The 22,958-nt window shown below is 39.5% G+C and overlaps 1 protein-coding gene, 1 long non-coding RNA gene and 5 other non-coding genes across 10 annotated transcripts in view; all 7 read left to right on the top strand.

Annotated features, from left to right (window-relative positions):
- The window catches only part of LOC120052521 (oxysterol-binding protein-related protein 9-like), a 33,995-nt gene extending 26,133 nt beyond the window's left edge, over nt 1-7,862 (top strand). For all 4 annotated transcript variants that reach the window (XM_038999481.1, XM_038999480.1, XM_038999482.1 and 1 more), the window contains 12 exons: nt 116-228; nt 468-583; nt 656-741; nt 892-1,069; nt 1,533-1,617; nt 1,713-1,823; nt 2,011-2,074; nt 2,545-2,685; nt 2,819-2,897; nt 3,121-3,212; nt 3,432-3,567; nt 5,872-7,862. In XM_038999481.1, the coding sequence (XP_038855409.1) occupies nt 116-228; nt 468-583; nt 656-741; nt 892-1,069; nt 1,533-1,617; nt 1,713-1,823; nt 2,011-2,074; nt 2,545-2,685; nt 2,819-2,897; nt 3,121-3,212; nt 3,432-3,567; nt 5,872-5,946 (1,276 nt within the window). In that variant the 3' untranslated portion in view covers nt 5,947-7,862. The remainder of the gene's footprint in view (nt 1-115; nt 229-467; nt 584-655; nt 742-891; nt 1,070-1,532; nt 1,618-1,712; nt 1,824-2,010; nt 2,075-2,544; nt 2,686-2,818; nt 2,898-3,120; nt 3,213-3,431; nt 3,568-5,871) is intronic.
- Nucleotides 7,863-11,750: 3,888 nt separating this feature from the next.
- Nucleotides 11,751-14,351, top strand: LOC120051835. Its single transcript, XR_005477327.1, has 10 exons — nt 11,751-11,786; nt 12,468-12,510; nt 12,718-12,740; nt 12,929-12,971; nt 13,099-13,188; nt 13,366-13,436; nt 13,620-13,669; nt 13,813-13,867; nt 14,030-14,071; nt 14,245-14,351. It is a non-coding gene; the product is annotated as an uncharacterized LOC120051835 (long non-coding RNA).
- On the top strand, nt 12,289-12,365 carry LOC120053135. Its single transcript, XR_005477492.1, has one exon. It is a non-coding gene; the product is annotated as a small nucleolar RNA SNORD74 (small nucleolar RNA).
- LOC120053119 lies at nt 12,779-12,860 on the top strand. The gene has a single exon (XR_005477479.1). It is a non-coding gene; the product is annotated as a small nucleolar RNA SNORD79 (small nucleolar RNA).
- Nucleotides 13,222-13,305, top strand: LOC120053076. Its single transcript, XR_005477441.1, has one exon. It is a non-coding gene; the product is annotated as a small nucleolar RNA snR60/Z15/Z230/Z193/J17 (small nucleolar RNA).
- Nucleotides 13,906-13,968, top strand: LOC120053084. Its single transcript, XR_005477449.1, has one exon. It is a non-coding gene; the product is annotated as a small nucleolar RNA SNORD78 (small nucleolar RNA).
- Nucleotides 14,106-14,177, top strand: LOC120053133. The gene has a single exon (XR_005477490.1). It is a non-coding gene; the product is annotated as a small nucleolar RNA SNORD47 (small nucleolar RNA).
- Nucleotides 14,352-22,958: the final 8,607 nt, after the last annotated feature.

Below are 22,958 nucleotides of genomic sequence, written 5' to 3'. Positions count from 1 at the left end.
TATAAGCTGATTGTGTTTTGCTAGAGGTGTGTTTATATCCTGGGCCTTTTATATATTTCCTGTCAGGTAATCAGTTCTTTCTTTTCATCTCTCCCTCCATCCTCTTCTCTGTCAGTTCCTCTCGGCCTCCTGCTGCCTTGCCTCACAGCGATGACGGAACAGTGCTGAAACGACCAGACACTAACGAGTCCCTCAACTCCTCCATGTCTAACGGCACCACTGATGCAGGTGATTCACACATGAACGCACACAAATCCACACACGCACATTGCCCTACTTATCCACGCACGTGTCTACCCCAAACAGGAAGCTATTTTTATGGAACAACAACATCACACATTCTGTTCCTGTTCTATTTTGGTGGATGTTTTATTTAGGAACAGAAAAGAGGACATCAGGATGTCCTGTATCAGTGGTGTTTGGCCTACTGTAGGTGTTTTAAACTGCCTACCGTCTGCTCTGGTCAGATCAATTTGACAGCCATGATGACGAGGCAGAGGATCAGGGGGAGTCTGTGGAGGAGCACAAGAGTGTCATCATGCACCTGCTGTCCCAGGTGCGGCTGGGCATGGACCTCACCAAGGTAAAAGCTTTCCGTCTGTCCGTCCGTCTCTCTTCGTCTCTCTCTTGCTGATTGTTTTCTTTTCTCTCTCAGGTGGTCCTGCCCACATTTATCTTGGAGAGGAGGTCTTTGCTGGAGATGTACGCTGACTTCTTTGCACATCCGGATTTGTTTGTCAGGTACACCACTTCAAACAGTCCCCCAAAATAACAACAACATTGCTTTTCAGAATCCCCCCATTTCCATTGAGGGCATTCTGCACAGATGTGTTCAGGTGGGGCCACAACTTTTCCATCCAGTGGTGTGATGGCTGATGTTTTCATCCCCAGTATCGCAGATCAGCTGGAGCCCAAAGAGCGCATGGTGCAGGTGGTGAAGTGGTACATGTCAGCCTTCCATGCGGGGAGGAAAAGCTCAGTGGCCAAGAAGCCTTACAACCCCATCCTGGGAGAGGTCTTCTTCTGCCACTGGGACCTGCCTTCAGAGAGCGAGGAGCCCACCGCAATGGTGAGCGTTGTACCACAGTAAAGACTGACAACTTATATTCATTTGATTTATATGCTGGTTTTTAGTAATACTATAATTAAGCAATAAGGCACGAGGAGTGGGTGTGGTATATGGCCAATATACCACAGCTAAGGGCTGTTCTTAGGCATGGTGCAGCGGAGTACCTGGATACAGCCCTTAGCCGTGGTATATTGGCCATATACCACAAACCCCCGAGGTGCCTTATTGCTATTATAAACTGGTTACCAATGTAATTAGAGCAGTAAAAATAAATGTTTTGTCATACCCGTGGTGTACGGTCTGATATACCACGGCTGTCAGCGAATCAGCATTCAAGGCTCGAACCACCCAGTTTATAATCAATGTTATGTTTTGTGATACTGAGGCAAGTGTTTTTAATTGTTTCATCAAGCCTTTACTAATAAATTAATGTTTACCCCCGACCCCTCCTCCCACTCCTCAGGAGCCATCGTCAGAGGGTCCGGTGCCGTGGTCTTCAGCCAACAGTGTGTCTTTTGTAGCAGAGCAGGTCTCTCATCACCCTCCCAGTGAGTCCCCCCCCCCAATTCAATATTTTACCCAGCTGTCAGAGTGCCAGAGCCATACATGTTAACTGTACTGTTGCTTTTCCTCTTCCTTGTAGTTTCTGCATTCTACGCAGAGTGTCTCAGAAAAAAGATTCAGTTCAACGCCCACATTTGGACCAAGTCAAAGTTCTTAGGAATGTCAATTGGAGTGCACAATATTGGCCAGGGTAAGACATTGCTTCAAGCACTTAGGCTTTCTGTTAACATCAAATATTTACCAACTACTATACATGGGAACACTTCTTTAGCTCACATAGTCCAAAACATTTCTCCTAATAAGATACAAAAAAATACCACACACTTACAAAAACTTTTGTGTATTCTGAAGTGTGTGCTTCCCCATCTCTCCTCCAGGATGTGTGTCCTGTCTGGAACATGACGAGCACTACATACTCACCTTTCCCAATGGATATGGCAGGTAGGGTCATGCTTGAAGAGTAATTATAAACTGGGTAGTTCGAGCCCTGAATGCTGATTGGCTGACAGCCATGGTATATCAAACCGTATACCACACGGTATGACAAAACATTTATTTTTACTGCTCTAATTACGTTGCTAACCAGTTTATAATAGCAATAAGGCACCTCAGAGGTTTGTGGTATCCAGGCACTCTGTGTTGCGTTGTGCATAAGAACAGCCTTTAGCCGTGGTATATTGGCCACATACCACACCCCCTCGGGCCTTATTGCTTAAATAACACACACTATCACAGTGTCTCAAGTTTGTGGTACTGAAAATAAAAGACCCATTTCAATTCACAATAAAACAGAATTCCAGTACAGCACACACAATTTACTATATATGTAAAGGGAGTGTGTGTAAATGGGTATAAGTTGCTATCTGGATTCCCTGACCTGACATGTAGTGGGGTGCTCCTTCTCTCTTCAGGTCGATCCTGACTGTCCCATGGGTGGAGTTGGGTGGAGAGTGTAACATCAACTGCTCCAAAACGGGCTACAGTGCCAGCATCGTGTTTCACACTAAGCCCTTCTACGGTGGCAAGAAGCACAGGATCACCGCTGAGATCTTGTAAGGGGATTTTGTTATTTGTAATCATCCACGTAGTGTTAGCCTATTCTTGCTTTATTAACTGTGCTCACAACGGTATATATTTTGGGGGGTTGTGATGTTAGTTAAATATTATAAATGTGTTTGTTTGCAGTCCTCCCAATGACAAGAAATCATTCTGCTCCATTGAAGGAGAGTGGAATGGAGTGATGTACGCTAAGTGGGCATCTGGGGTGAGTTCAGTTAAAACATTTGATCTCTGCTGGATATCAATGTGTTAATAGGTGATTCAGGAAAGGATTGTTGTTTTAAGGAAATGACTGTTCCATGTTTGTAATCCCTGACCTCAACATGTTCTCACTGAAGGTTGACCTCGTACATAAAAAGCAATATAGAAAGTGTTACAATTTAATACACTTTCAACCCAAACTTTTTATCTCTTGAATTTGAATCTAGGAAAACTCCTTGTTCATTGACACAAAGAAAATGGGCTGTATCAAGAAGAAGGTGAGGAAGTTGGAGGACCAGCTGGAGTACGAGTCCCGCAGGTGAGAAGTCTCTCTCTTCGTTTTATTATGGGCAGTAATAAGTGGCTGTTTTGTGTTCTGTCCATTTGCCTTTCTGTGGACTTGGCAGGAGCTACTACCCCCATGGCATCCAGTTTAATGTGACTATCAATCCAGCCAGGCACAAAATTATCAGATTTAGCAATATATTTATTTAGTTTGGTCCGGAACCTCAAGTCACTGTTTGTGTTTGACCCTCAGCCTTTGGAAGGATGTGACGGTCAGCCTGAAGTCGAGAGACATCGATGCAGCAACGGAAGCCAAGCACAGGCTGGAGGAGAAGCAAAGGGGCGAGGCCAGGGAGAGGAAGGAGAATGAAATGCAGTGGGAAACTAGGGTGAGTGTGCCTGTTCTTATTACACATCTCCAGAGCCCTGACAGCAATATTAACGGCCACCCAGTCCATATCAAGGTTAATAGTTCACGGTCATGATGATTGTATTTATTTTGATGGAAAGTATATGACTCATAGGGTGGCTCGCTTGCTTGGGGAAATAGTTGTGTTAATTGCAAATGTGCCTTCAGAATGTATTCACACCGCTTGACTTTCTCCACATTTTGTTGTGTTAAAAAGTGGGATTCAAATGTTTATAATTGTAATTTGTCAACGATCTACACAAAATACTCTTGTCAAAGTAGGAGAGAACTTGTAAAGTCTTGATTTAGTTAAGTATTCAACCCCCTGAGTCAATACATGTTAGAATCACCTTTGGCAGCGATTACAGCTGTGAGTCTTTCTGGGTACATTTTTAAGAGCTTCCGCACCTAGATTGTGAAACATTTGCCCATTTTACTCTTTTAAAAATTCTTCAAGCTCTGTCAAATTGGTTGTTGATCATTGCTATACAACCATTTTCATGTCTTGCAATAGATTTTCAAGCAGATTTAAGTCAAAACTGTAACTTGATCACTCAGGAACATTCACTGTCCTCTTGGTAAGCAACTCCAGTGTAGATTTGGCCTTGTGTTTTAGGTTATTGTCCTGCTGAAAGGTGAATTTATCTCCCAGTGTCTGGTGGAAAGCAGACTGAACCAGGTTTTCCTCTAGGATTCTGCGTGTGCTTAGCTCCGTTCCATTTCTTTTTTACCCTGAAAAGCTCCACAGTCCTTAAAGATTACAAGCATACCCATAACATAATGCAGCCACTATGCTTGAAAATATGGAGAGTGGTACTAATGTGTTGTATTGGATTTGCCCCAAACATAACACAAAAGTTTAATGCTTTGCCACATTTTTTTATAGGATTATTTTAATGCGTTGTTGCAAACAGGATGCATGTTTTGGAATATTTTTTTATTCTGTACAGGCTTCATTTTTTCACTCTGTCAATTAGGTTAGTATTGTGGAGTAACTACAATTGTATTTTTATTTTTTTTCAACTTTATTTAACCAGGTAAGCTAGTTGAGAACAAGTTCTCATTCACAACTGCGACCTGGCCAAGATAAAGCAAAGCAGTGCGACAGAAACAACAACACAGAGTTACACATGGAATAAACAAGCGTACAGTCAATAACACAATGGGAAAAAAAGAAAATCTATATACAGTGTGTGCAAATGGCATGAGGAGGTAAGGCAAGAAATAGGCCATTGTAGCAAAGTAATTACAATTTAGCAGGTTAACACTGGAGTGATAGATGAGCAGATGATGATGGTGTGTAAATAGTGATACTGGTGTGCAAAAGAGCAGCAAAGTAAATAAAAACAATATGGGGGATGAGGTAGGTAGGTTGGGTAGGCTATTTACAGATGGACTATGTACAGCTGCAGCAATCGGTTAGCTGCTCAGATAGCTGATGTTTAAAGTTGGTGAGGGAAATGTAAGTCTCCAGCTTCAGCAATTTTTGCAATTTGTTCTTGTCACTGGCAGCAGAAAACTGGAAGGAAAGGCGGCCAAAGGGAGTGTTGTTGATCCATCCTCAGCTTTCTCCTATCACAGCCATTAAACTCTGTAACTATTTTAAAGTCACCATTGGCCTCATGGTGAAATTACTGAGCGGTTTTCTTCCTCTACGGCAACTAAGATAGAAGGACGCCTGTATCTTTGTAGTGCCTGGGTGTATTGATACACCATCCAAAGTGTAATTAATAACTTCACCATGCTCAAAGGTATATTTAATGTCTGTTTTTTTACCCATCTACCAATAGGTAGGTACCCTTCTTTGCGTGGCATTGAAAACCTCCCTGGTCTTTATGGTTGAATCTGTGTTTGAAATTCACTGCTCGACTGAGGGACCTTACAGATAATTGTATGTGTGGGGTACAGAGAGGAGAATGTCATTTAAAAATTGTTATTGCACACACTGTGAGCCCATGTAACTCACATTTTACTTCTGAACTTATTTAGGTTGCCATAACAAAGGGGTTGAATACTTATTGACTCAAGACATTTCAACTATTCATTTGTAATTAATTTGGAAAAACATCATTCCACTTTGACATTATGCGGTATTGTGTGTAGGCAAGTGATTTTTTATTTATTTTTTAAATCACAATTAAATCCATTTTAAATTCAGGCTATAACACCACAAAATGTGGAGAAGTCAAGGGGTGTGTGTACTTTCTGAAGGCGCTGTGACTTTTGGATTTTTATAAGCGGTATTGTAGTCCCCTCTGATTGTCTCCATGTTTCCTCCCTGTAGTTGTTCCATGAGGATGGGGAGTGCTGGGTCTACGATGAGCCTCTACTGAAAAGAACTGGATCACAGAGGCACTGAGGCCAAAGATGCAGACCTTGGAGTCTTAATAAGAACTCTTTTGCAAACCACTTCTTATCCAAGCCTTGGAATGACTGATGATTGAACATGATCACAGCTTTGCATTTTCAAAGTAAAAATTTAATGAAATCAACATGAAACATCTACAATGTAAAAAAGAATAACCCTTGTTTTGCCAACCCCACATCCTCCACCTCTCCATCCCCTGAACGACTAAAAAAAGCATGACAAAAACAGTACCAATGCCCTTCGGCTACACAAACAAGTCCTCACAATCTTGCAGGAGGATCCCTCAAGGGTCTGTTCTTTTCCTCGAGGGGGCAGGTGTTTTGATCGAACAAACCTCGAAAAACAGCGTTCTGTATCTCAGGGAAGCTGGTGACTGAGGAATGAATGGTGTACTTCCAGGAGTTAGACGGCCTTATGGTGGAATCACAAGGGGGACAACTTGGCTTGCCAACAACTAGCTACAGCTGTTTATATATAGATACTTATGATGAATATATATATATATTCTCTTTTTTAAATTTTATTTATCTTTCTTTCTGGCAGTAGTAAATATTTGAGGATATGAACTCTATGGCAATACATCAGGAATCATTCCTTTTCCTTTCTACATTCGTGCCCTCTCAAGTTCGTTGACATTCTCTCCCCATGTACTAACTCCATCTAGTGCAGGAGTGTCAAACTCATTTTGCCCCGGGGGCCGCATTCTGTCTTCAACGAGGTCCAGAGGGCCGCATTGAAAATGTGTTATTTCCTCACCGTCATTTTTTTGTTGTTGAATTTCTGATGCTCCCTGACTGTCTGGCTTTCATTTTGGTGATTTATTAGCGAGCTGGACACAGTCAAGAAACTGTGAATGTAGGTCCATTATCATTTCAACACAGTGTAGATTTTATTTTTGTCATTTTAAAGTATATTAAGTTTTTTTTCACCTACGGGCCAGATGTTTGACACCCCTGGACTAGTGTATGTTTATCTGCTCAAGATGACCAGAAGAGGGACCCAAGAAGTCTGCATTTGCAAGATAGACAAAGGTGGAGTCGAGGAAGAGGACTTGTCACCATGTTTATAATTTTCCCTTGTGGCGTTTATGAACAAATGTATGTGTTTTGATTTGTTTTTCAGGTGATTGGGTAACATGCTAAGGCGCTTTAATGAGAGGTTTTATTGAGTGCTAAATTTGGTTTAGGGTACAAAATGTAATACCAGGTTAGATTATGTCCAGTAGTGGTGTTAAATAGGAGAGAATAATTGTCTTGTTTCTGCCTTTAATTGAAAGGTTCATTCCCCATTCAGTGCCACATCATTTTAAACTAAATAAGCAGATGTTTGGATAAGTACCTAAAAGAATATCTCTATCTTTCACTTGAGCATATGAATCATATGACTGTGGATATTCTTCAGCGAACCCATTGTGAAATATTGTCAGCTAAAGACAGATCTATTCCTTTTCCCCTCAGAAGATGTTTTATCAGTAAGCAAGGCCAGGTAATACAGTACATGAATTTACATTTTGGTTATTGGAAAGGAATTGTGACCAAAACCATTTGTAGCGATAGAGCACATTCCTGCTGAATACACGCACTCAATGATTGCCTGTGGTGAGAAACTCAACAAGTTCACTTAACTGAAATGTAAAGGTAGAGTATCATCCTTTTATCTCTAAAGTAGATAAATACTGTATCTTCTTATATAATAGAATTTACAGAGGTTACAAACTCAAGCCATTTTTCTTTTCATGTTATGACTTTGTAAATTAATATTGAATCAAGGCCTTGCCATACATTTCAGTATCGCTTCAAAAGAGCAATCGGAACAAAATGTATTTTTTATTTACTTTGAATCATAACCATTGATTGTATTAGATTTTCATGTTTATTGATGCATAATATTAAATCTCCATGAGTTTACCGCTGTGTTTGACATCCTTCGTTGAAAAAGCTTGTGGCTGAAGCAGTACATAAGTATACATTATAGTAATGAATCGCAAACGGCATTATTATATCTGATATGATAGAAAGTAAATTATACTCATTTATAGTATTTGAGTATCTATTCAGATTATAAGTGATATGAAATTAGCTGTTCTGCGACTAAAGCCTTGTTCACACTGCAGGCCTTCATGCTCATATCAGTTTTGTACTACTGACTGTCCAAAAAGCAAGTTACAAATGACCAAATTGGATTGGTGCGTGTTCAGACAGCAGTCATTTGCTGACATGGCTACGCTAGTTGTCATAGTAAGGATGGGTGTTTGCACAGTGGTGTAGGCTGATTGCTGGTGGTGCTCGTGCTTCCTGAGGTGACAACAATACCTGCCATGGATATTTCCCAGTTGCCTTGAATGTTCAAAATCATAGTGTAAAAACACTTTTTTTTTAAAGCCTCAATGGATAAGAAGATCCAACTTAATTTGTCTAGCCACAACAGTCGACTAGCTAGCTTGGTAGCTGTTTAGCTTTTTATCACATTCACTGATTTGTTTGTAAACAATTAAGCTAGTTAGCTACCTCATGTTATTGTCAAACTGTCAACAGAGTAGCTAGCAAGCAACAAGATATGCCAAATAATAGTCCAAAAACCACTTGCAGGCAAATAAATCAGATTTGACCAGACACAAGTCACAGGAATCAGATTTATATCTGACTTCAAACCACCTACGAAGATGGTTTGAAATGTGGCTTGAAATATCCGATTGCTGTTCAGACTGCAGGAAAAAGACCAGATTCGAATCGGAAATGCAAATAAATGGGATTTGAGTCATTTCAAACTGCCAATGTGAACACGGCTTAGTCTACAATGCGCTCTACATGTAGCGCATACCAAAAGTGGCTTCTTCTCCTCTCGCCTCTGTGTCTTACACTAAAATGTTCTCGTTGTTCTGTGCAACCCATACCTCATTGGTACGACCCAGTAGCCAATGAGAATAGAGATAAATAGTTAAGGGTCTTTTTGTAGGCACTAACTCCGCCATGGTTCGTTTTTGGATAAACACCGAAAATAAGGTCTGCGGTAAACACAGGTTTAGGAGATCTTATACGTTTTGTCCTGTAAGATCATTTTCATTAGTTAACGCCACTTTTTGTGAATTTGGAATAATTCATGTTATTTTTTTAAATGCACGTAAAGGCTTCATAATTCATTAAGGTCAAGTTAACTGACTGCTATTATCTCATAGAACAAAACGTATAAGATCTAATAAGCCTGTGTTCACCTCAGACCTTATTTTCGTTGTTTATTCCAAAACATTATTAACCCATTCATTTTTCCAATAGCTGAACGGAACACGGGTAACTCGTTTCCGTGTTTTAGAACTACAAGCTGACGAGCTCTTGTGCTAAAACAGATCACACGTTTTCATTGGTTGAGGCACATTCCACCACGCTCTACACAAGACAGAGGAAGAGGCGAAGCAAGAGCGATAACTCGCCCCAAAATCAGTATTTTCCAACAGGTGGCGTTTTTTCCAGCTCACCCAAGCGAGTAGATTTTGTGTGGAGGTCAATACTGTGTCTAATTTGGTCAACATAGTAATGGCTTATTTGCATCGTGAGGTTTATTTAATCGAATATACGTTTTGTAATGCTGAGGTTGTTACGAGTGTACTGATTTAAGGACACATGACATCCCGGAAATGTTGAGAAAAAACACTTTATATCGGAGTTGTGCCTGTTAGTGATATCCGGAATCATTGGGACGTCCCTACCCTAACCATAACCCTTAAATAACCTGTACTTTAACCATTTTAAACGTCAACGTCAGTGGGGGTAGGGACGCCGCAAGAATTTCTGAATAGCAAGGACGATTGTAGTTGTTCACACGCCTATCTGCCCTACAATGGTCCCACCTGATCTTGCTTTTTGTTTTCTTTAACAAGATCAGCTTTACAAAACATATATCTGTTTATTTTCTATTTCATGGGTTACAGACATTTGTTTTGCATCATAATTTTGTTGAAAAAATACAATATATTTATTCCACATTTAATAGGGCAAAAACAAATTGCTGATTGCCTTCCTTTTTATTTATGGCATTTATTGTCATTGTTAGAGCGGCCAATCTCTGGTCAATATAATGGAACATATGTTTTATTTTATTTAACCTTTATTTAACTAGGAGAAGCCCATTGAGCCCATTCTCTTTTTCAGGGGAGACCTGGCCAAGAGGGCAGCGACAATCAATAGATTACGGAATTAAAACAGAGAACAATACAATACAACAACGTGATCCAGCCTAAAAAGGCATTTATACTCCTCTGTAACAGAGTCTCCCATCAAAAATGTAAATTCATTCAGTGGCACTAACATATCTAGATGAAGCATGGATTGCAGACTATTCCATGGCTCTGGTGCACAGGATGAGAAGGCAGTCTTGCCTAATACTGTAAATGTCCTGGGGACTTTAAGTAGCAACCACCTAGCAGACCAGGTATGGTAACTGCTGCTGGTGAAGGAGACCAGACTACAGAGGTAAAGAGGGAGTTTACCCAAAAGGGCTTCGTAGACAACCTGCCTAAATGACGTTGGTAGTCATGAAGTGCTTTGAACGGTTGGTCATGGCTCACATCAACACTATCATCCCGGAAACCCTAGAGTAGACCCACTTAGTCCCCTCCTGTACTCCCTGTTCACCCACGTCTGCGTGGCCAAGCACGACTCCAACACCATCATTTAATTTGCTGACGACACAACAGTGGTATGTATGCCTGATCACCGACAACGATGAGACAGCCTATAGGGAGGAGTCTAGGTCCAAAAAGGCTCCTTAACAGCTAAGACTGCTGAACAATTTATCAAATGGCCACCCTGACTATTTGTTTTTACACTGCTGCTATTCGCTGTTTATTATCTGTGCATAGTCACTTTATCCCTACCTACATGTACAAATTACCTCGACTAACCTGTACCCCTGCACATTGACTCGGTACTGGTACCCCCTGTATATAGCCTAGTAATTATTATGTCATCTTATTGTGTTGCTTTTTATTATATTTTTTACTTTAGTTTATTTAGCAAATATTTTCTTAACTCTATTTCTTGAACTGCATTGTTGGTTAAGGGCTTGTAAGTAAACATTTCACTGTAAGGTCTACCTACACCTGTTGTGCCCGGCTCATGTGACAAAAACAATTTGATTTGATTTCTTAGCATATAAAGTGAGGTCCAACCCAACATCTGGTACAAGGTGCAATGAGTGATTTGGCATTTGTAATAAAACGCAAAAATGCATGATAAACAGAGTCAAGTCTCTGTAAGAAAGAGGAGGCTGCATACAGCAAGTCACCATAATCAATGACAGAGAAAAGTGGCCTGAACAAGCTTCTTTCTATCCATTAACGGGAAGCAAGCCTTATTACGAAAATAAAAACCCAATTTCAATGTAATCTTCCTCACAATATTATCCATATGAACTTTAAAGGACAACTTGTCGTCCAGTTTTTGTCAAATGAACGTCTAAAATTGACATTTGTAGTATTTTTGCTAACCCTAGCCCTTTCCCTAACCTAATTTCCCTTACCTTATCCTAACCTGCTACGAAAAATCACAACTGAGGTCAATTTGACAAAAACTGGATTCCTTCTAGCGGTGGGTTTACGAACACCGCTGTTTGGAAAGCCTGCGCGCAAATTAAAAACTGTGGTGGGTGGGTGGGTTCGACGCGCCCCCAGCCAACCGTTCCGTGTGCCGCCGCGAGGGGCTTCCAAATAAAATCGTGTTTGGCCAATCACAGAAGAAGATACTGACTTTTCCCATAAACCAATGCGAATACATTCCATATAAAGTCAGCCTCCACCCTTTCATCGGTCTCCTTCTCCTCTCCGATCCTGAAGGAAGGTAAGATTTTTGTCTTGCAGTTTCTAGTCCAAGGTTATGTATTTAATGCACATGCTTCCAGTCATGTATCAATTTTTATTTGCCGTCATAGTTTATTAGTTATGTCTGGTAAATGTGTCATAATCTTGCGAAAGGACCTAGCTAGGTCGTGTTGCGCTCGCTAGCCTTAGTTAGCAGGTGTAACTCCACCACGTGTCTCACGTGTGGTGAACACGTTTTTTGTCTCTTTCAATCTAGCAGAATTTTCTTCTAGGACAGTGGTACCATACTAAAGTCATAGATTACCCCCCCCCCCCCCCCCCCCCCAACATCGCGCTATGTTGTAGCTCTGGAAAAAGCACCTTATTCAGCTCATTGAGGGCCTGCTTAGTTAATATAATAATTTGTTGGTGGGTACTAAAGGATCGAGTTAGGAACAAGTGAACTCGAGTGCACTTTAATATAGAACGCCGAACATTAACTGCAACGCAGTCAATTTGTACCCCGGCAAGCTGGGCCTCCCTTTCTTACATGATGAAATAAGTGTTGGTAGGGACATCTGAGTTACATTGAGGAAACGCCAACCATTCTGACTTGGAACATACATAATTGCTTCGTGTCACTATTACTGCACTGTCCTAGTTATTCAACTGACATTTTATCAAAGGACAGTTTTGCAGATCTGAGTTATTTGTTTCGCAGGTATTGCTGAGAAGCAAAGCACAAGTTGGAAATTCAGAATGAGGTATGCATGATTATTAGTGTTACCCAACATCCACGTGTTAAATCGAAGAACTTGAGCCCTGTGCCACTGATGACCCCATTTGCTACTCTTGATCTGTCTGGATGATGAATCTGCAACCACCAAATTGCATATTCTGAGGCACAGCACGTTGTTTGCATTACCTGTTAAGATATTTTAAAGGCTCACTTTACATTTATTCTTTTACAGCTGCAGACAAGTTGTGGCATTGGGTATGTTTCATGTATTTCATAGCAGTTTCAGTGTCTTGTACTGTAAATGATGACTGTTAAAAAAAACATTGGGAATCTCTCTGAAAAATAATGAATGAAATGTTTTTACTGACTGCAGTGCAGCTGCTTTAAAAGAAGCCAGTCCTTTCTCCTTAGACAAAAATAATGGATTTATTTCTAATCTGCAGATGGCCTACTCTTTGAATGCCAATATCTGAACCTGTTGCCATGGTGAGCTACTACACTTTGCACTCAACCAACGAGTAATGATACTTTATCATGTGAGACAATGAATGTGTAGGTCAGCAGATGCACCATGAAGACTAAGCAGCTTTGCCCCCATCTGTATCCATTTCAGTAGGTTAAACTCACCGCATGAAGATCATGGGACCTTTCCATTTTCAGAAGCCAATGGAAATTTGTCATGTGACTGAAACTTTGACAAAGGGTAGGTTGATTTTTTAAAATTTAGGCTTACTACTTGATACAATGATGACAGCATAGTTCAGCTGATACTCTATGATGAATACTCAGCATTGTCTTTCGCTCCTATCTGATGTAGCCTTGATTTCAAAGCGTATTTATCATTGTTTGCCTATACAACCCTGACCGTATATCTTTACAGAACTGAAGTTTCTGACCTCATGCTATGATGGGATCCTGGAGGCTCAAGTCTAGTTTGGCTGTTAATCTAGGGTAAGCTACAAGTTTCCATATAAAATGAAGGGTAACAGGATAGTGCAATCTGAAATGATGACATTGAATCAGGTCTCTGATCTCTTTGAGGACAATATTGTTACACTGATTAGATTGAGGTTCTTTGGTTTTCTGTGTTTGGATACCTTGAGCATTTTGATTAAAATTCTGTACTCTATTCAGACCCAGTAGATGCAGAACAAGGATCTGGTGTGGCAAGGAGGATGACTGAAGTGAGTTACACATGTGTTATTTTGAAGTTACAACTAAAGGATGACTTTAAATTGTCTATGGTTCAGTACATTGTTACACTCGGTTCTAAAATTGACTCCCATTGCATTTTGAGTCATTGTGATAATCTTTTACTTATTTGCAGGAGCAGTGGGTACTGGCATGAAGGATTGGAACTCATGTAGAGCTGTCCCTGTCAGGTTGGTATACATAGATTTGGGTAGTCCACTTAACTGAGTTTCAGTGATGCTTACAAATGTCTGACCTGAATTTTTATGTGGACATTCCCAAAACTGAGGAACCTGGAAGTGCATTGCATTGCCCGTGGTTGTAATTTGTCTAAAATAACTTAATCTCTCTAGGTGGCCAGTGAATTTACAACTGCCAGTGTAGCTAAGAACAAGGTGAGATTATGTAATGTGCAGTTGCCCTTTAATCAACCTATGATGAAGACATTCTGCCAAATGATTTTTCTGATTATACTATACCGTTCCATTTATATCTGAGGTTATAAAATAGCTTTACTGAGTTTGTTTGTTTGAATTCGTTTTGCTTAGTTCTCTTTGCCATTCCTCAGAAATGAAGACTGATATCAAGCGATGCAGTGGGAGACGTCCATGATATCAGACCACATTTTATACTACGAGTTTACTGTTTTCCACTATCAATAAAAGGTGTGAATTATCCCTGTCTTGAAATTAATGCGTTTACCTAACTATTGGTCACAATGTCATGGTAGTAGGTAAGATCGTGTTTTATTAGATGCCTTAGTGATTTTGATAAATTATATTCAAATTGTGGAATCGTTTGATTCCAGATCAAACTGCGACTTTGGAGTAGGACAAAGTTATATTTTATGTAGTTAACATAACTTTTTAACACCACAAAGATTGGAAAAGCACTAAACTTAGTTATACTTTTAAGGAGAGTACCTTCATGTAAAAACGATTGTGAAATTTGCAAATGCGCAAACGTCTTCCAAGTAATGCTGTTGTGGGGAGGCGTTTTGGCAATTGTAGAAATAACTTGGGCAGTAGCTAGGCAGGCTAATGTTAGCTATTATGCTAGCTAACATGCAGTGGGCGTATATTCAAGTAGACATGCAATTGACTAGAGCATATGAAGCACCCCATGCTACCGTTGGCTGAACTGACGAGTCCATATCATTTGAATGGATAGGATTTTGTCATGCAGGAGGTTCCAAGATGACTTGAACAGACGCTCCCCCCCGAGCTCCGTACCAACTTCTGAATGAGAAAAAATAGTTTCATTATTTTTGTTCAAGATATAAGACTTGTTACTTGAATAATAATTAAGCAATTTATTTCGGTATGTTCATGCAAAGTCGTGACAAAAAGAATAGTTAGCCGTTCTATTGCTAATCAACAAGAGAGAAACGTGCTTATAGAGAACTACGCTTGCCCTATGGATAATCTCATGCTTTCGAATGCTGTTGAAGATTAACTCTTTACCGGTTACTCCGTGCAAACCTCCACCCTCCCAAAAACGCAACATGAACTCTGAAATCGAAACAATGTGAAGCCAAGGCCTTATAGTTGCTAAACAAATTCGAACAGAGTTTTGCTTTCAAGAGTCTCACTCAATTTCGGCTGATGGCCCCCATGTAGACCAACCAATCAGAATTTGGGTTTAATACTTTTTATGGAAAAGTTTGATCTTACTGATATATGGAGAGAGGTTTCTGGCCGACAGATCATTCACTTGGAGTAACAAAACAGGTTCCAGACAATCCAGAATAGATTTTTGGCTTATATCCAAATGTATTGATAGTGGGTGTGTTACGACAAATATCTGTATTACTCCCCTCACAAACCATAGGGCCATTTACATTGTTATCAAAATATTTACCCCCTGATACTAACCGTGGCAGAGCATCCTACTGGAAGCTAAATAGCTCATTATTAAATAATGATAGTCAAATTTGAGGTTAAAGATCTGCTCTCACACTTTTGGGAAAGGGCTTGTGAAGAAAAATCTTATTGCAAGAACTGGGAGCTCTTTAAATTTGAGGTTTTCAAATACCTTAGAAAATATGGTAATCTTGCTAAGACCAGAAGAGCTGAGGAGAAGGGGATCATTAAGATAACTTCCCTTTCTCAGAGGTCCCCAGCCAGCCTCTCAGGAGAGGAGAAGATGGAACTGATTGAGTTACAAAATAAACTGGATAATATATATAGATTAAAAGCAGAAGGAGCCTTTATTAGATCTAGGAAAAAATGGGATTGAGGGAGAACAGAATTCATCCTATTTCTTTAGACTTGAGAAATTTCATTCTAAAAATAACACTATCCATAAATTAAACTTTGGTGTTATTACAGATGACCAAAAATTAATCGCTAAATACTGTAGAAATGTTTACAGAAAATTGTATAGCTCTACATACTGTCAGGAATCCACAGATATGTTTTTTAACTCACTGAATAATGTTCACTATCAGTGATATAGAATCTAAACAGTGTGATGAACCCATCAAAGTTGAAGAGATTATAGAGTCTATCAAACATCTAAAGAACAATAAATCACCAGGTGTTGATGGAAATACATCAGAATTTTACAAATTATTTTCTGAACAAGTAGCTCCCTTCCTATTTGAAGTCTTTAGAGTATTAAAAACAATGTTCTCCCTCCTGCTGTTGAAGATGAACTCTTTACCGGTTACTCCGTGCAAACCTCCACCCTCCAAAAAACGCAACATGAACTCTGAAATCGTGGCTACCCTCTCCTTACTCAACTCCAGGTCTGACGCCATTGAGAAAATGGTTGGCGCGAACACCATGGTTATCAAAAGCTTGAAAAATGAGAGTTTGCATGTGGTGAAATCAAGGATGTGAAAACGAGTGGCAAGAGGTGGAAAAGATTAACAATGTCTACCATAGACGTCTCACTGATCTGGAACTATACACAAGGGCTATCATCCTCCACTCTGAGATTCTACAGGGATGCTGTCTGGAAAGCTGCTAGGAAGAACGCCTTCCTTCAGAGCCATGGTATACGTTTCGCCGAGCATCTCAGCCCGGAGGACATAGAAAGAAGGAACAAGTTGTGGCCAACGATCAAGATAGCACGAAATGAGGGAAAGGCTGCTTGCTTCATCAACGGTTCAGAAATCCATATTCCTCCCTAAAATCTCACCAGAAGGAACAGGATGATGGTTTCAGCCATGGTATTCTCATGTTCCTTATCTTGTTTACCTAACAATCAGGTTACTATTTTTCAGGAATACTCAGGTACTTCAATTTATTAGTTCTTGTATGACCAGAAGACTTATTTTGTTTACCAATTTACGAAGAGGATTGAAAGCTGTATTTATTTTTTATGTATACAGTATCTGAGATACTATTTTAAAGGGCATACAGGTCTTATTAAGGATTTGCGTCAATTCAAATCTGGTATCAGGACAAAATGTGATTCAGAGTCACCGAATATACTTTAAGTATTTTTATTAAACTCAAGCGATAAATGGTAAATGCAATTTTCGTATATACGGGTTCTCTGTATCACCTCCCAGGGCAGAACAGAGAACTGGCAGGATGTAAGTAAACAGATGTTCTTATACGATGATAGACGTAGTTCCAACCCGTCTGTTGAGGCTGAGCGTGGTTTAAACTTTGCTCAGCCTATCGCCGGCGCTCAGACTGGTCCCAGCCTCTTGGCGCTCTTTGGTGTCCGGCGCTGTTGCTGTGCAGATTACGCTCCCACACCCCAGAGACTGAGGTCAGACAGTTCTGTAACATTGTCTGAGCTATTTGCACCTGCATACAAAGCACACTGTTCTCGCTCAAGGCTAACCACAGCTTCCCAGCACACTTATCTGGGGCTAACTGTTACTTCCAGCACAGACACCCAGGCCCACAGTTGCTAATATTCAATAACGTGATGTAGTATTGGGTTATAGTGCAATAAACATAAATCCTAACAGTCTGCTCTGACTTTACACGGTTATTGTTCTATTTAGTTATTAATACTTATTTCCCCAAAAAGATCTTAGGAACGTGTATATGTAAAACATTTTTTATTCAATTATTTTATGATCAGTTTTCATATGCACTTAAAATAGTAGGTACCCTTTTATTTAAATTATTTTGTATTTTATTTCTCAGAATAGTTCCTGATTAAACTAAAGAGGGTTTTTAGTCTCTCTTACTACAAGAACCCATGGTTTGGTCTTGAACATAATTTTCAGTTGAGTTGTATTTCAAAGCCGGGTAACGTCTAGCTCAAAGTTTATGGAATAAGCTATTTTCACTTTAAATTGACTTAAATGGAGCAGATCTCGGTTCCTTATCGTTTACGCTCACTGCTCATGACTATAAGATATTAGCCTTAATACTTGCAAAAATAATTAAAGAAGTCCTGGATGCAATCATTGATGAAACACAGTCTGGCTTCATGAGGAACAGACATATTTCTAACAATGTCAGACTAGTATTATCTTTTATAAAGCATTTGACACAGTAGAGCATCAGTTTCTCTTCCACTCCCTTGAGAGACTTGGCTTTGGGGATTTTTTCTGTAAGGCTATTAAGACTCTATGCAAATGGTAACAGCTCTATCAAATTGAAACATGGCACCTCACCTAGATTTGAGTTAAAGAGAGGAATTAGGCAAGGTTGTCTTATCTCCCCATACCTGTTTTTATTAATCACCCAACTTCTTGCAAATTCTTTAAATAATAGTCCTGTACAAGTGATTTCCATAGCTGGTAAAGAAATGATTATAAGCCAGCTGGCTGCTGATACTACACTTTTTCTGAAAGACGCTAACCAAATTCCCATATCGATAAATGTGATACAATCCTTTTCCAAAGCGTCTGGTCTATATCTTAACATTAATAAATGTGAACTCATAGCTGTCAAAGATTGTGTGACACCTTCATATTATGGTATTCCAGTAAAAGAAGAACTTACATATTTAGGCATAACCATTACAAAGGATCAGAAGTCTAGAGGCTTACTAAATTTTAACCCTCTTATTAAAAATACCCAGAAGAAGCTAAATCAATGGCTACAGAGGGACTTATCTTTAAAAGGTAGAGTCCTAATAACCAAGGCCGAAGGTATCTCTAGTATAGGTCGACCAATTATGATTTTTCAACGCCGATACCGATTATTGGAGGCCAAAAAAAGCCGATAGCGATTAATCGGCCGATTTTTAAAATGTATTTGTAATAATGACAATTACAACAATACTGAATGAACACTTATTTTAACTTAATATAATACATCAATAAACCCAATTTAGCCTCAAATAAATAATGAAACATGTTCAATTTGGTTTAAATAATGCAAAAACAAAGTGTTGGAGAAGAAAGTAAAAGTGCAATATGTGCCATGTAAGAAAGCCAACGTTTAAGTTCCTTGCTCAGAACATGAGAACATATGAAAGCTGGTGGTTCCTTTTAACATGAGTCTTCAATATTCCCACGTAAGAAGTTTTAGGTTGTAGTTATTATAGGAATTATAGAACTATTTCTCTCTATACCATTTGTATTTCATATACCTTTGACTATTGGATGTTCTTATAGGCACTTTAGTATTGCCAGTGTAACAGTATAGCTTCCGTCCCTCTCCTTGCCCCTACCTGGGCTCGAACCATGAACACATCGACAACAGCCACCCTCGAAGCAGCGTTACCCATGCAGAGCAAGGGGAACAACTACTCCAAGTCTCAGAGCGAGTGACGTTTGAAACGCTGTTAGCACGCACCCCACTAACTAGCTAGCCATTTCACATCGGTTACACCAGCCTAATCTTGGGAGTTGATAGGCTTGAATTCATAAACAGCAGAGCTGCTGGCAAAACGCATGAAAGTGCTGTTTGAAATAATGCTTACGAGCCTGCTGGTGCCCACCATCGCTCAGTCAGACTGCTCTATCAAATCATAGACTTAACTATAACATAATAACACACAGAAATACAAGCCTTAGGTCATTAATATGGTCGAATCCGGAAACTATCATCTCGAAAACAAAACATTTATTCTTTCAGTGAAATACAGAACCGTTCCATATTTTATCTAACGGGTGGCATCCATCAGTTTAAATATTCCTGTTACATTGCACAACCTTCAATGTTATGTCATAATTACGTAAAATTCTGGCAAATTAGTTCGCAATGAGCAAGGCGGCCCAAACTGTTGCATATACCCTGACTCTGCGTGCAATGAACGCAAGAGAAGTGACACAATTTCACCTGGTTAATATTGCCTGCTAACCTGGATTTCTTTTAGCTAAATATGCAGGTTTAAAAATATATACTTCTGTGTATTGATTTTAAGAAAGGCATTGATGTTTATGGTTAGGTACACGTTGGAGCAACGACAGTCCTTTTTCGCGAATGCGCACTGCATCGATTATATGCAACGCAGGACACGCTAGATAAACTAGTAATATCATCAACCATGTGTAGTTATAACTAGTGATTATGATTGATTGATTGATTGTTTTTTATAAGATACGTTTAATGCTAGCTAGCAACTTACCTTGGCTTCTTACTGCATTTGCATAACAGGCGGGCTCCTCGTGAGGCAGGTGGTTAGAGCGTTGGACTAGTTAACCGTAAGGTTGCAAGATTGAATCCATGAGCTGACAAGGTAAAAATGTGTTGTTCTGCCCCTGGACAAGGCAGTTAACCCACCTTTCCTAGGCCGTCATTGAAAATAAGAATGTGTTTTTAACTGACTTGCCTAGTTAAATAAAGGTGCTCTATCTTTTATATCTTGACAGTAAAATAAGCAAGGAGATAGACCAGATGCTTTTCAACTTTCTTTGGAGAAACCGTACCCATTACATTAGGAAAACTGTTGTAATGAACACTTATGAGAATGGTGGACTGAATTTTCTGGACTTTACTACTTTAAATAATACTTTTAAGATCAATTGGATAAAACAATTCCTAAGAAGACCCACTTCTATCTGGAATTTTATTCCTCATCATGTCTTCTCTACTTTTGGTGGCCTTAACTTCATGTTGTTTTGCAATTATAATATTGACAAAATTCCAGTGAAACTTTCTGCTTTTCATCGGCAGGTTTTCTTGTCATGGTCCTTAATTTATAAACACAATTTTTCTCCACACAGATATTATATATGGAATAATTGGGATATATTGTATAAAAATACTTCTTTGTTTTTAGAATATTGGTTCCGAAATAATATCCTATTGGTGAGCCAACTGGTAAATGCAGAGGGTCTTTTACTCAGTTATAAGGAATTCTTATCACTTTACAAGGTCCCTGTAACACCTAAAGATTTTGCAATTGTTTTAGATGCCATTCCCTCAGGTGTTGCTCTGTTATTCAGGAACTTGTCAAGACCTGACCCTCAGAGCCTACCTTCTATTGACTCATCAGTAGGAAAGATTTGTTTCTCTTTTGGTCCATTCAACAACAGAGCGATACGAACCTTGTTTCAGCAGGATGTTGTATCTATACCTTATGTCATGCCTTATTGGAATGGGTTTATTGATAATATCTGTTTGAAAAAAGTTTGGGTGTTGCCACACACATACCTACTTAACAAAATTAAGGAAGTTTCCTTTAAAATTATTCATAAATACTATCCTGCCAACCACTATATGAAGAAGTTTAAGGAAAACATCAACTCAAATTGCTTCTTTTGTAATGATCACCCAGAAACAGTGTTGCATCTTTTTTGGCATTGTATTCATGTAAGAAAACTGTGGCAAGACATCAGTAGATTTATAATTGAACACATTTATGAAGATTTTACACTATTGTGGAGAGATGTACTGCTTGGATTCTTTACATACGATAGAAATAAGCTGAAACATTTTTATGTAATTCATTTCATTATTCTTTTGGCCAAATTTCATATACACAAATTTACAAACAAAAAACCACATTTTCTTACCCTACAAAAAGAAATTGAACTGTATTTTAAGACAGTTAAATACTCTACCAACAAAAAAGCTGTTAGAATTGTAAGTGTATGTATGTCCCTGAAGGTCCTTGTGTAATTGTAATGTGATATTGTAACCTCTAGCTCGATTGTCCATTGTATATAATCTATATATACTTGTGTTCCCACATGTACTTTCTGTATAGATTTGATGTTAAAAAAACATTTTATTTTTTTTAATGATTTTTGGCATGCAGCCTTAGTAAAATATAACTGAGGTAACCATATCTAACCATTAACGTTACTCTTAATACATTTTTACATGGGCGTGAGTAGCTAGCTCATTACATACTGCAGATTTCCCCGCAAAATGGCGATTAGCTTGCTGCTATTGAGTTTGTGCTCCCGAGTGGCGCAGCGGTTTAAGGCACTGCAACTGAATCGGTGCTAGAGGCGTCACTACACACCCTTGATCGGTTCCAGGCAGTATCTCAACTGGCCGTGATTGGGAGTCCCATAGAGCCGCGCACAATTGGCCCAGCGTCGTTAGGGTTTGACCGGAGTAGGCCGTCATTGTAAATAAGAATAACTGACTTTCCTGGTAAAATACAAAGCAATAAATCAGATTATGCACGTGCCATAAATAGCAAACAATAGCTAGTTTAGCTAATCACTCAGGACCGCACATCAGAGCACAGGACGTATTTGTTTACTCGATGAGCAGACTAATAGCCTTTGCATTAATTAATGTACTCTACTGCATTTGTTACTTCTCAATAAAGCTAGAACCGAAATTATTTGACAATCGTGTTGAACAGACCCATTACCAGGCTGACATTGGAATTATTTTGAGTGACAGTGAGGACAATGCAGGGTTGAATTTGGCCCATGTGTGGTACTATTTGCCGCCCAAAGTTTTCTGACCCCCCCCCCCCCCCCCCCCCCCAAAATGTCATTACATTTTTCTTGTTGGACAAAAGATTTAAACACCAAGAAATCAGCTCCCAAGTTATTTTTATTGCAAGAATCTGTTCAAGTATTCCCATGCGTAAGAGGTACCTGATCGTATACAAATGAAAGCAAGGTTTGAATGATTATTTTAGTCAAACATCTGTTCGGGCTTCTTGCGGTCAATTTGCAGTCTACAAATTATATGTAATTGTCACGTTCTGACTGTTATTTTCCCTGCTACATCTCCTCTTCAGACGAAGAAGAGGAAACCAGCCGTTACAGAAACACCCACCAACCAAGGACCAAGCAGAGTGGTAAAGGACAGCAGCAGCAGCAGCAGCGGCAGAAGACACAGGACTCATGGACTTGGGAGGAGATTCTGGACGGCAAGGGACCCTGGGCTCAGCCAGGGGAATATCGCCGTCCCAAAGCAGAGTTGGAGGCAGAGAGGCGCCGGTATG

The sequence above is a fragment of the Salvelinus namaycush genome, chromosome 8 (genome assembly GCF_016432855.1).
Source record: "Salvelinus namaycush isolate Seneca chromosome 8, SaNama_1.0, whole genome shotgun sequence".
NCBI lineage: Eukaryota > Metazoa > Chordata > Actinopteri > Salmoniformes > Salmonidae > Salvelinus > Salvelinus namaycush.
Note: the sequence above shows the minus strand (reverse complement) of the source record. Positions and strands in the feature narration are given on the sequence as shown.